At 38.6% G+C, this 13682-nt stretch overlaps 1 protein-coding gene across 2 annotated transcripts in view; it reads right to left on the reverse strand.

Annotated features, from left to right (window-relative positions):
• Positions 1–13682, reverse strand: part of LOC150087408 (BTB/POZ domain-containing protein KCTD9) — a 100610-nt gene that overhangs the window by 16435 nt on the left and 70493 nt on the right. For both annotated transcript variants that reach the window (XM_090372048.1, XM_090372049.1), the window contains exon 10: positions 6829–6962. In XM_090372048.1, the coding sequence (XP_090228174.1) occupies positions 6829–6962 (134 nt within the window). The remainder of the gene's footprint in view (positions 1–6828; positions 6963–13682) is intronic.

The raw sequence follows: 13682 nt of genomic DNA on the forward strand, positions 1-13682 counted from the left end.
CCTTAGCCATAATTATGAGAGCTTCCTTGGACTCAGGGGAGGTACTCACAGACTGGAGATGTGCAAATGTCACCCCAATTCACAAAGGAGGATCAAAGGCTGACACAAGTAATTATAGACCTGTGAGTTTAACTTCTGTTCCAGGAAAATTAATGGAGGCACAGATTAAAGAAGCACTGCAGGATCATTTAGACAAGACTTCAGCTATAGCTCGGACACAGCATTGTTTTGTTAAGGGGAAGTCATGCCTGACCAATTTGATTGGATACTATGATGCAGTCACAAAGGAACTGGATGCAGGGAATAACTTTGATATTATATACTTGGATCTTAGAAAGGCTTTTGATACTGTTGCACATGGACGACTGCTGCACAAATTGGAGCAGTGTGGCATTGGAGGCAAATTGCTGCTGTGGATAAAGGGGTGGCTGAGGGGGTAAAGACAGAGAGTGGTAATCAATGGACACTGCTCATCGTGGACTAATGTTATTAGTGGAGTCCCTCAGGGTTCAGTGTTGGGTCCATTATTGTTTTCTGTATTCATAAATGATATTGATGAGGGTATATCAAGCTTAACGTCGAAGTTTGCAGACGATACAAAGGTAGGCAGGGTTGTCAAGGACACTACTGACACTATGCTGCTGCAACAGGATCTGGAAAGGTTGAGCAGATGGGCTGAGAGGTGGCAAATGAAGTTTAACATTGACAAATGTAAAGTACTACACATGGGAAACAGCAACCACAGAGCAACGTATCAACTCTGTGGTACTACACTGACAGTGGTAGAGAATGAAAGGGACCTGGGGGTGGTTGTGCAGGCAGATATGAAGTTCTCTGAGCAGTGCAGACGGGCTGCAAGAGTAGCTCATGGTGTATTGTCAATGATATATAGGAATTTTTCTAGCAGGGATAAGGAGGTGATTATTCCATTGTATAAGGCAATGGTCAGGCCACACCTAGAGTACTGTATACAGGTCTGGAGGTCTCATTTCAAGAAGGATGTAGAGCTGCTGGAACGAGTACAGAGAAGGGCAACAAGATTAGTGAATGGAACAAAGGGGTGCTCTTACGAAGAAAGGCTTAAGTTTTGCAAATTACAGTGTCTGGAGACTAGGCACCAGCGAGGTGATCTGATAGAGGTTTATAAGGCCTTGAATGGTTTGAGCATGCTCAATGCTGATGGGATTCTTCCTCTCACTCAGAATAATCACCTGAGAGGGCATAAATTCAAACTGAGGAAAGACAGATGTAGGATAGACGTGCGGAAATTTGCCTTTAGCCAGCGGGTGGTTGGTTGGTGGAACAGACTTACATCCCTTGTCGTGGAAGTTGATAGCCTAAATAAGTTTAAGGCTCAGCTGGACAGGTATTTTGAACGAACAGAGGAGGAGTGAAGTGGAAGTGGTTTTTTTTTTTTTTTTTTTTTGGCTGATGCTGCATAAGCTTGCTTTCTTGCATCAAATGCCTCTACTAATGCTAATGCTAAAGTTTTCTGAGGGACTGACATGGCCTGCGAAGCGATTATGAATGGAGATCTGAATGTTGAATTAACATCAAGATATGGCAAATTTTACAAGATGGGATTTGATGCTACAAAGACTGTACCCCGAGAAAAAGGAAAAAAAAACGACTTCACCAAACATTATTATTGAAATACCTAAATAAACAATAAAGCTGGTTTCTCATCTCTCATGATGTTACCTTTTCATTAATAAAATTTTTGTGATATTTTTTATTTCAAATCTTTTAATTGGCTATCAAGTGCAAAATTGTTTATAGATTTATTATAATTTGTTTATAGACTGTTTCTCTGGTACGTATTCAATTAAAACACCCATTATAATTATACCTCAATCAGCTTGTTTGTTATTTGGTTTTTAGGAGCATTAGCAACTAAGGCCATATTGCTCCGAGAATATGCGGTGGTCATTGCCTGACCTTTCTGCATCCTCCGTATTTGGTGGTTACGGGATCGAACACCGGTCTAATCAAGAAGCGTGTGTTACGAACTGATGCTCCCCTTCCCACCCGGCTACAGAGGCACCACCAAAGCACGGTTTCACATAACATGGAACAGTTTCGGTACCAATTATCAGTGCTATGTGGGGTATTGCTGTGTGTGTGTGTATATATATATATATAAAGAGAAAAGAGACTTAAAAGTACATCAGAAGAGTAATGACTATTATACATTAAGTAACTTTTTTTTTGGCAGATGCTGAATAAGCTTGCTTTCTTGAATCATTTGTCACTACTAATAATGATAATAACAAGTCTGTTAAAATGAATCATTTCGTTTTAATGAATATCACCAGATATTATTTCCATAGAATCATTATTTGTTTAAATAAATTCTGCCACACTCTTATAATGTACAGAGATAGGGATTTCTGGTTTATTTTACTTAAAAAACAACTTTAAAACCAATAATAAATAAAATGATTAAATATGTATACTATAAGGGTGAAAATATTTTGTTTACAGAGTATCATTTTGAAAGAATTATAAGATACCGTACATTGAGAATTATGGTACAGCAGACAGAATCTATTTCTACATTTTACATATTAATATGTCAATTTTTATTTTTGATGTTTAACTCAAATGATGTTTAACCCTTCGTCCCTCTGCATCAATATGAAAATTCAGCTTTAGTTCATTTGAAAGTGCGTTGTTTCAGATTACACTATGTTCAATTTTATTACTAGTTCTGCCATTATTTCTTCTGATTGAATGAGCTGCTTACGGAATATTTCTAGAACAAAATACTTAAATATTTATACTTATTTTTTTCTTCTATTTGATGATTTTTAAAATTGTTTTTTTATAAAAAAAAAAAAAAAAGCAAATACTAATACTGAAATTTACCATCACATATCTTAAATATTTCCAAAAAAGTGCAAAACACAGTATAGTATGTGATAGTGAACTCTGCTGCTGCATCTTAATATTTTATTTTTTTGTTTCAAGCAAATGCTCCTACTGGTGTATTTACAATATGGGCTACACAGTGCTATTCATAAATTTTCAATAAAGTTTTTTCATTGTAAACCAATGCATTTTAGGAATAGATGGAGTTTGAAAAAATTCAGTGTTGAATTTTTTGTCAAAACTATTTCATTCAAATAAGACTGACAAAGCACTACTAATAAGGGAAGTCAACTGAGACAGAAAAATTTTCATTGCAGCAAAATTTTTGTTAAAAAGATAAAAAGATAGTAACAAGATTTTACTGTATTAATCATTATCCTGCACACCATCCAACTTACACATCTCAGAATCATTTACAGAAACAGAACTATTCATAAAGCAAATCAGTATGAGATCATTAGAAACCTTCACACTACAGAATAGCTTACCTTCCTTATTATCACCTGCAGACTAAAACTTTAATCCCAAATGGCTAGCATTTAAAACTTGATGCATTTGCTGACCTCATATGAAAATTCCATGTACAAGCATATTTACCTAAATGTCAGTTGATCAACAGACTGACCTCCAGAATAAGAGATTTCATAAAACATTTTTTGCTTTTTGTAAGTGCCACCTTAGAAAAATAAACTTACAGCTCATAACTCATTATAAACTACTTTTATAATAAATTATCATATATCAAAAATTGAAGCATCTACCTTTTTTCATTGCATCTACCTCTTATTAAAAACAAAATATGCTGTAGTTTGTGTCCAAGTACAGTAATACACTGATTTTGTTGTTATGAAGTGTGTAAACCTGCAATGAAAATTACTTTTTTATTTTTAAAGAATTAGTAGTAAACTTTTAGATTGGAAGAAAAACACTGCTCTGTGTGCTAAATACTTCATTTATTAAAAGAAAGCTAATTGCTCATAGGAGCCTTACAAATTTGGAGTCAGTTTTGGGGAAAATTCAGATAACATAAATATTAAGAAAATATATATTTTAGAAAATAATTAGTTCTATGTTCCATTCTATCCTTCTTTGGTGAAAGGGTTAAACAAAGAACTTACATAAGTGTCGCCATGTACTTTCCAGTCCCATGCACTCAATATGTATCTGTTCTGTGCAAGGTCAGAGAAAGGAATAATTGTAGTGTGAAATAACTGTAGTGCAATCTGAGTGATCCAAACTCAGATGATATATGCATTGTGAATGGAAAATCTGGCAGTAGCAACAATCCTTATGGCTACTATCGATTCAGATCTGCATAATCCTGTAGCAGTTGGAGGGAATGTTGTTACTTCCAATTCTTGTGGCTGCATCCAGAAGTTAATGGAAAAAACCATGAAAAACAGACCCAGGCCATCACATCATCCATTTTCAGGATGATCTGCCTTACTATATCATTCTGAAAACTTCATTTTCTGGATGACATAGTAAGGCAGATAGCTTTCTATGGGCATCCATTGCACCCAGGTACAACTGTCAAATTGGCAGACCATGTACCAATTTGACTTTTCACTTCAAAGCAAAGTTTTCCATTGGTCTACCTGTCTAAGAATAGTGAGCCTTAAACCAAGCTAGATGGTATCTAGCATTAGCTGGGATGTTTAGTGGTTTGTGCACAACTTCATGACCATGATAACCCACATCATGCATACTTTACTGATGCTGACATGTGTCCCAATTGTCTCAATGAGGGCCTGTGTGCTGTGAGAATGTTGACTTGTGTTTCAAGCATTCCTTGCAGGTTCTCCTGTCACATTCCAGCAGCTTTGGAGGTTTTTTGTGTATTTTTTTTTTTTTTTTACCACTGCAGCACTAGTATTTTTCCATTTGCAGATCACATACCAATTCCCAACCTAGGGTTCTTCAGTGGCACAGAAATATCATGTACATATCAATTACTTATGTGGCACCCTATTACTGTACCATGCTGGAAGTCTGTTAACTCCATCAATTGCAGCAGCTTGCATTCAAAGTCATACTATTGTCTCCTTGAGGGCCTATTATATATTCCTAGTTGTATCTGATACATGGTGCTTGGATAGGATGCGACTATCAATAGAGGGATGTCCTGATATTAATGTTAGGGTGTATTCCCTGAATATATATGTTTTCAGATCATGTTCCCTGAAGGTACAATAATATTGTTTACCACATGATACAGGCTGGCCTCAATTAACACGATTTGTCCCTCGAGCACATCGTGCAAAATGGAAATACGTTAATGGAATATAATAATCAATAGGAAAAATTGGTCCTTGACCTTCTGGAATGTCCATAAAGAATTTTAAAAATAACTTTTTAACTGTATACAATATTAAAGATAATGAAAATAATTATGGAATTAAATGTTTATTGCATAAAACAGCGGTTCCCAAACTGTGCACCATGGAATATTTTAAATTTTCGAGGGAAACACACCGATACTCGACACCACGCGAACTATTAGCTTGAGGTAGTTCACAGTTTCAACATTTCTTATTAAGTTGTTTGGACCTAACTACTTAATAAATGGAACTGTTAGGTATTTCTTTTGGTCTAAGTGCACCGTGAAAAAATTACTGAGACACTAAGGGCACTGTGAATCGAGAAAGTTTGGGAACCTCTGACATAAAATATACAATGAAGGATTGACCGTTGAGGAAATATTTGAATGGTGGTGACTTTCTCTTTTCATCAAACAATTTTCGATAGCTGACAACAATCTTCTCTGGGCCCTGGCAAAATAAATATTGCAGAGAACCTCAAACCTTTTGTTTGAGATTCTCTGCGATACGAAAGATTTCATCTAGTTCTTTTATAGTTATCTCCTTCATGGTAACATTTTCATCTGGCTTATTTAAAAATTTGAATTTTTAGATGCAAGTCTGCATTGATTTTATTAGCGGGAGACAAACAAGTAAGAAGTCTTCTTCTGATTGTTGATGGAACACTCTGAGGCGGGCAGCAGGCAAACATTTGTTTATTGCCCGTCCAACGTGCGGTAAGCTTATGTGCCATTCAAATCTTTTTCAATTATTGCATAAAAAAAAAGATTGTGTTAACTGGAAATTTGCATTGTGTAAAGCGAAAAGTGGTATAATTTTTTCAAATAGCGATAACTGAAAAACGCGTTAATCGAACTCACGTTATGCGAGGCCTGGCTGTATTCCAATTTTTTTTTTTTTTTTCAGGGAGCATGGTTTGACCTACAGTAATTCGAAGGTGATGTGGCAAGTCACTTATTCTGAGATTGCACTGGATATAAACAACATGATTTCAAAAATGCATAAAAGCAAGTACAATCGGAAGATTTAGAACAATAGTCAAAATGAGGAAAACAGGTACTGAAATTATGCATATCAGTAACACTTGGTACCATTGTAATGCCAAACAAAAATAAACTGAGAATGTCCAGATATCAACTGTATTTCTAGAATGTTTGGTTAAGGAAAGATCAAAAGTGGAGATTAAGATAACTTTGTATTTTATATAAAAGATGATATTAACCCATTTGGAAATAAAATAATCAGGCAATGTTTAGACAAAACCTAAAAATACTAAGCTGTGAGGGGTCACCCTGTGGGATGAAAGGTTTGGCTGATGTAAGTAAATATTATTCTTTTGGAATGATGCAAGATGGTGGAATGATAAATGAAGTGCACTTCTGTAAGAATGAAAATATATGTGGGCTTGGACAAATATCACTAATAAACATTAGTGATATTTATCCAGGCCCACAGATTACAGTTGCTCAGATGTTCCTGATATCCATCTCTATCAGATAGGAAAGCAGGAAAAGGCATAAAAAGTTTGGAAAAGGCATAAAAGGTCTCGTAATGCTACATAGTATGATTCATGCCCACAATTACTTTTTCCGATGGCAAAATTTAATTAAGGACTACAGAAATTTATCTAACTTACCTCTAAGTCTGCTCCTGCTAAAACTGCTGTACGCAAATCACAGTTCTGCAAATTTGCATTTTTCAGTGTAGCAACACGAAGGTTTACACCTGCCATTTGACTTCCTTCTAAATTAGCTCCTTTCAAATTGACTCCTACAAATAAAATTTATATAATTTTGACAAAAATAATATTTCATGCAACTCTACCCTCAAAAATTTTCTCCACAAGAACAGAACTAGATAAACATGCACCACATCACCAAATAAAAGATACAATCTTTTATATATATATATATATATATATATATATATACATACACACACCCGTATGACCAGCGAGTCATTATGCAAATCGAAGCAACTGCAGATGAACTACGGTGCGTGCGTGAGTCGGAACATGTTATAAAAAACGCTTGATACTCAGCACCATTAATCAGTGTTACTCTTTGTTCTTCAGATGGGAAAGGCAGCGGACTTAAGCGAGTTTGACAAAGGCCAAATTGTAATGGCCAGACGACTGGGGTCAGAGAATATCTGAAACAGCATGGCTGGTGGGATGCTCATGGTCAGCCATGGTTAGTAACTATGGAAAGTGGTCCGAGGAGAGGAAACCCACGAACTACTGGCGAGGTGTTGGACGACCACGGCTCATTGATGCTCAAGGTGAGAAGGCTCTCCCAGATGGTACGTGGCAACAGAAGGGTGACTGTGGCACAACTCGCCAGCAATTGGATTGCCGGTGACGGGAGTAACATGTCACAACACACAGTACATCGAACCCTGCTGAAAATGGGGCTGCGTAGCCACAGGCCACTCTGAGTGCCCATGCTAACCATGGTTCACCAGCAACAGCATCTAAATGGGCACACGAGCATCAAAACTGGAATTCATTGAAGAGGCCTCTGGAGTCAGGAACTCTATGATTCATCTACGATGCTACTAAAACACTGACTCAAATTGATAAAATTCCTTTATTAAACAAAAACAAAAAATAAAATAAAAATATACACATACTGACAGTATAAACTCTGTATTAAAATAAAATTAAAATGAGATAAAATGGTATATAAGAAGAATAAAATGTGATAAAATATAAAATTAAAAGCACTAAAAAGATGTTTAAAATCACTAAAAACCACTAAAATATGGACCTTTGGGCAGCAGCTGCCGCCTTCATCAGCAATAATGTTTGCAGGTTATCCGACAATCTATATATGTACATATATATGCCCCAGCAGGTCTGCAACATGAACTATGGCACCTGCGCACGGTCCACTTCTCGTGCGTTGGAACCGGAAATGGAACGAACCACTCTAAACCATTCGTCTCTCCTTAGGATAAGAGCTTCAAAGAGTGGATGAATGCGACAGCCCTTATCCCTATTAAGACTATAGCATCCAGATGAACATATCATTAAACTCTCTACCCATTTCCAGTTCCAAAAGCCTTGTGCTCTATCCACGATCATGGCTTCTTTAGCTGTAATGCCATGCCCAGTTTCTCAGGCATGTCCAGCCATGGCTGAACCCACGTAATTGGCTGTCTTGGGGGCCCTATTGTATTATCCCAGGCAATCACGCAGCCTACGTTTAATTTCCCCCACAATCCAGACATTCAATTTCATATATGATCCCACTAGTATCATTACCCGCAATATGATTGCGGACACCACTGTGTGCAGCTCCGACCCGGCAGCTGCACACATCATATCTTACACGAACGTAAAATATGGGAAATGGGTTCTGAAATGCCTGGATAGTAGAGAATGCACGCGGTGGCAACAGGTGTATAAACATCCCTGTGACTGCTACTCATCTCTCTTAAATACCCCTCAATAATGCTCTGGAGGTAACCGCACGTTACTAGGTCAGCCATAAGCTGTTTAGTCTCATCGCCCCTCTCCTCATATGAAGAGCAGTGGGACCCCACCCTTCCCATTAAGGCCTTAACCACACTATTTTTGTGGCATCCAGGCACCATCACTGGGGAAGTGATGGTGCCTGGATGCACCATGGGATGAAACGGCGGTGGCGGTGTCATGCTCTGCTGGGATACCCTGGGTCCAGTCAACCTTGTGCCTGGCACTCTGACGTCTATCACCTACCTAAACATCATTGCTGACCAGGTACACCCTTCTTGGCAACGGTCTTCCCCTCTGGCAGTGCCTTCTTTCATCAGGATAATGTGCCATTCCACACCGCCCGGATTGTTCGAGACTGGTTTGTGGAACATGAGGAAGATTTCCAGGTATTGCCCTGGCCTCCAAATTCCAGAAAAAAATCAATCCCATCAAGCAAATGTGGTTTGTGTTGTAACAGCAACTCTGATCTGCGGTGTCTCAACCACGGACCTTACAGGAGTTAAAGGAACTGCTGGTTACGTGTTTGTATCAGATACCACAAGACACATTTAGAAATCTTGTAGCACCCATGCCTCGCCAGTTACAAGCTGTTTTGGCTGCATGTGGAGGACCAACATCATATTAGGTAGGTGGTCATAATGTTTTGGCTCATCGGTGTATATACAGTCGGACCTCTGTTTAACAAACTTCCATATACCGAAATTTTCTATGTAGCAAACTTTTTTGATTTCCCCCTGGTCATTACATTGAAAATAGTTTCCGTATAAAGAACTGATTACGAGAAACCTCGGTATGCACTGTTCGCACCTTTGGTCTTTAAGTAATAAAGCTGATGCTGTAGAAAGCACGGATTAAGAGCTAAAACATTTTACAATTTAATGGTGCCTGTAAAACCCTGCAGGAAGAAACTGGCCAACCACAACGCGAGATAGAAAAAGATGGAAAAGTTTGGGAGAGGCCTTTGCCCAGCAATGGCTACAAAGAAGCAAAACCTATACAACTTATACATTACTATGCCAAGAAGTCTTGCTGGTCAGCTATCCACAGCCATTGGCAAAGATTAAGGCATATTAGCATTAGCATTAGCATTAGCATTAGTAGAGGCATTTGATGCAAGAAAGCAAGCTTATGCAGCATCAGCCAAAAAAAAAAAAAAAAAAAAGTAACATAAATAAATAAAAATAACCACTTCCACTTCACCCCTCTGTTCGTTCGAAATACCTGTCCAGCTGAGCCTTAAACTTATTTAGGCTATCAACTTCCACGACAGGGGATGGAAGTCTGTTCCACCCACCAACCACCCGCTGGCTAAAGGCAAATTTCCGCACATCTATCCTACATCTGTCTTTCCTCAATTTGAATTTATGCCCTCTCAGGTGATTTTTCTGAGCTAGAGGAAGAATCCCATCAGCATTGAGCATGCTCAAACCATTCAAGGCTTTGTACACCTCTATCAGATCACCCCGCTGGTGCCTAGTTTCCAGACACTGTAATTTGCAAAACTTAAGCCTTTCTTCGTAAGAGAACCCCTTTGTCCCATTCACCAATCTAGTTGCCCTTCTCTGTACTCGTTCCAGCAGCTCTACATCCTTCCTGAAATGAGGCCTCCAGGCCTGTATACAGTACTCTAGGTGTGGCCTGACCATTGCCTTATACAAGGGAATAATCACCTCCTTATCCCTGCTAGAAAAATTCCTATATATCATTGACAATACACCATGAGCTACTCTCGCAGCTCGTCTGCACTGCTCAGAGAACTTCATATCTGCCTGCACCACCACCCCCAGGTCCCTTTCATTCTCTACCACTGTCAGTGTAGTACCACAGAGTTGATACGTTGCTCTGGGGTTGCTGTTTCCCATATGTAGTACTTTACATTTGTCAATGTTAAACTTCATTTGCCACCTCTCAGCCCATCTGCTCAACCTTTCCAAATCCTGTTGCAGCAGCATAGTGTCAGTAGTGTCCTTGACAACCCTGCCAACCTTCGTATCGTCTGCAAACTTGGACATTAAGCCTGATATACCATCATCAATATCATTTATAAATACAGAAAACAATAAAGGCCCCAATACTGAACCCTGAGGGACTCCACTAATAACATTAGTCCACGATGAGCAGTGTCCATTGATTACCACTCTCTGTCTTCTCCCCCTCAACCACCCCTTTATCCATAGCAGCAACTTGCCTCCAATGCCACACTGCTCCAATTTGTGCAGCAGTCTTCCATGTGCAACAGTATCAAAAGCCTTTCTAAGATCCAAGTATATAATATCAAAGTTATTCCCTGCATCCAGTTCTTGTGTGACTGCATCATAGTATCCAATCAAATTGGTCAGGCAAGACTTCCCCTTAACAAAACCATGCTGTGTCCTAGCTATAACTGAAGTCTTGTCTAGATGATCCTGCAGTGCTTCTTTCACCAGTGCCTCCATTAATTTTCCGGGAACAGAAGTTAAACTCAGAGGTCTATAATTACTTGTGTCAGCCTTTGATCCCCCTTTGTGAATTGGGGTCACATTTGCACATCTCCAGTCAATGGGTACCTCCCCTGAGTCCAAGGAAGCTCTCATAATTATGGCTAAGGGTTTGCTTACCTCCTTTGCTGCCTCCTTTAATATAACAGGATAGATCCCATCCACCCCAGGTGCCTTTCTTGTGTTTATCTTCAACAATTTCTCCTCCACTTTGCTCTCAGTTATTACAAGATTCTCTAGCTTACTGCTAGAGTTGAATACACCTCTGGCATTCCCCTCGCTGAATAACTCCTCGTGTGTGAATGTCGATGCAAAATATTCATTTAGTTTGTTAGCTACCCGAGCAGGGTCATCAACAGTTGACCCATCGATCTCAAGTGGACCAATCTGATTCATCCCCTTCCTTCTAGAGTTTACATAAGTAAAGAACTCTTTGCTGTTTTTCTTCGCATCCCTTGCCAAGGATCTCTCGTAATCTGCCTTCGCCTGCCTAACCTCCTTTGTAACTTGGTTACAGATCAACTTGTATCTATCATAGGCATCCGTGTCACGTGTTAATTTGTATGTATCCCATGCATTTTTCTTCTCTGCCATATGCCTCATTAGTTCATCTGACAACCATTTAGGCCTAAACCTTGAACAATATTTCTTAGTTGGTATGTAAAGCCTAGTAGCTTCCACGATAAGTTCTTTGAATGCTTCCCATTTTGAATTTGCTGTTGGCAATATCATCAGTTGATCCCACTGTATAGAATTTAAATACTGTCTCAGTCCATTGTAGTCGCCTTTACGAAAGCAATACCCCTTCCCTTTACCCCTAATGGTAGTTACCTCTTTGAGTAACTCCCACTTCAGCACACTGTGATCACTGCCACCAAGTGGTTCATTTATCTGCAGATTCTTAATGCATGAAGAATCACTACTGATAATCAAATCAAGAGTATTACTCCCTCTAGTTGCCTCCCGAACATGCTGATGTAGAAAACAATCATCCAATAAATCCACAAAAGCCTTGCTACTGTGTGAGTGACCAGCCCCCAAATTCCAGTCAATATCTGGGAAATTAAAATCCCCCATTATAAGACTCTCTGATTTACTGGCCCACTCTATTTCTCCGAACAGTTTCTTATTATACTCATCAGAGTCATTAGGCCTATAGCACACTCCTACTCTCAATTTTGATCTCCCAATGCTTATGTCACACCAAACTGACTCGACACTGCACTGTCCAGCGATGTCGACTGGCTTCACTTCCTTGGATTTTATGTGTTTCTTAATTAATAGCATAACCCCTCCTCCCTTCCTATCCTGTCTATCCTTTCTGTACACATTGTACTCCCCAAATTCCAGTTCTGCATTTCTTATATCTGTGTGACACCACGTCTCTGAAATCCCCACAATATCTGCCTTTGATGTTTTGAGCAATACCTCAAATTCATCATATTCCAGATGCGGGCATTGGCTCTGGTCAACCTATATTCTACTGTAAGCATCCTATTAGAGAATTAGGAGAAAGTGATTTTCCTTTATCTTGGAAATTCATCTGTTGTTTCGAAGAAATGAGTCATCCACACTTTCATTAAATTTCACCTGTCTCTGTTTATATGGTAGCTACAAGTGGTCCCTAATTTCAGCTTTTTTTTTACTGTTGTGCAAGTAACCTTACAGTTGCTAAGAGGAAATCCTTGAATGTAGTGTGAAAAAGTGGGGGTGCTTAATAATGTAGATCGCAGTGTTAAAAAAAAAAAAAAAAAAAAAAACGCTTTAAAATTTGACGTTCCTGCAGTAGTGTGTCAACCATTCTGAAAAACCCTGTTTCGATTCTCAAACTGTTTGAGGAAATGGGACCTAGTGGGAAGTGAGCAAAATTATGCCTTTGGGAAGATGTAGATGAAGCAGTTTTTAAGTGGATGGAGTTGATTCAAGACCAAAACATGCCAATATCAGGGTTATTAATAAAAGAAAAGGCTATGCATCTTTGTCGGGACACAAAACATTCCAAGCCAGTTCTGGTTGGCTGGACAAATTTAAAGAGCATCATGGCTTAATTGAAAAAGTTATTTCTGATGAAAGTGGGGTTGCAATCGAAGAAGACTACAACCCATTGGGAAGAAACAGTTTTGAAAAAAATTAATGAGGACTACGAGTCCAAAGACATATTCAACGTTGATGAAACATGTCTATTTTTTAAACGTTTGCCGAACAAGACACTGACTTTTAAAGGTGATAAATGTTTAAGTGGTAAAAATAATAGGGAGAGAATTACACTCTTGGTTGCAAATATGGCTGGTAATGAAAAACTGAAGCTTTTGTTAATAGGCAAAAGTAAATAACCACGATGTTTCAGAGGAGTAAAGTCACAAAAAAACCTTGAATGACAAGTGAAATTTTTGAGCAGTGGATTTTAAATTTCGATAGAAAGATGACGAAAGAAAACAGAAAAATTGCTTTGATTGTCAACAATTGCCCTGCCCACCTTCACTCAGTAATTTCGAAACTTACAAGTGTGAAGCTTGTTTCCTTCCTTATGAATAA

The sequence above is a fragment of the Mastigoproctus giganteus genome, chromosome 4 (genome assembly GCF_048544385.1).
Source record: "Mastigoproctus giganteus isolate SK-2022 chromosome 4, ASM4854438v1, whole genome shotgun sequence".
NCBI lineage: Eukaryota > Metazoa > Arthropoda > Arachnida > Uropygi > Thelyphonidae > Mastigoproctus > Mastigoproctus giganteus.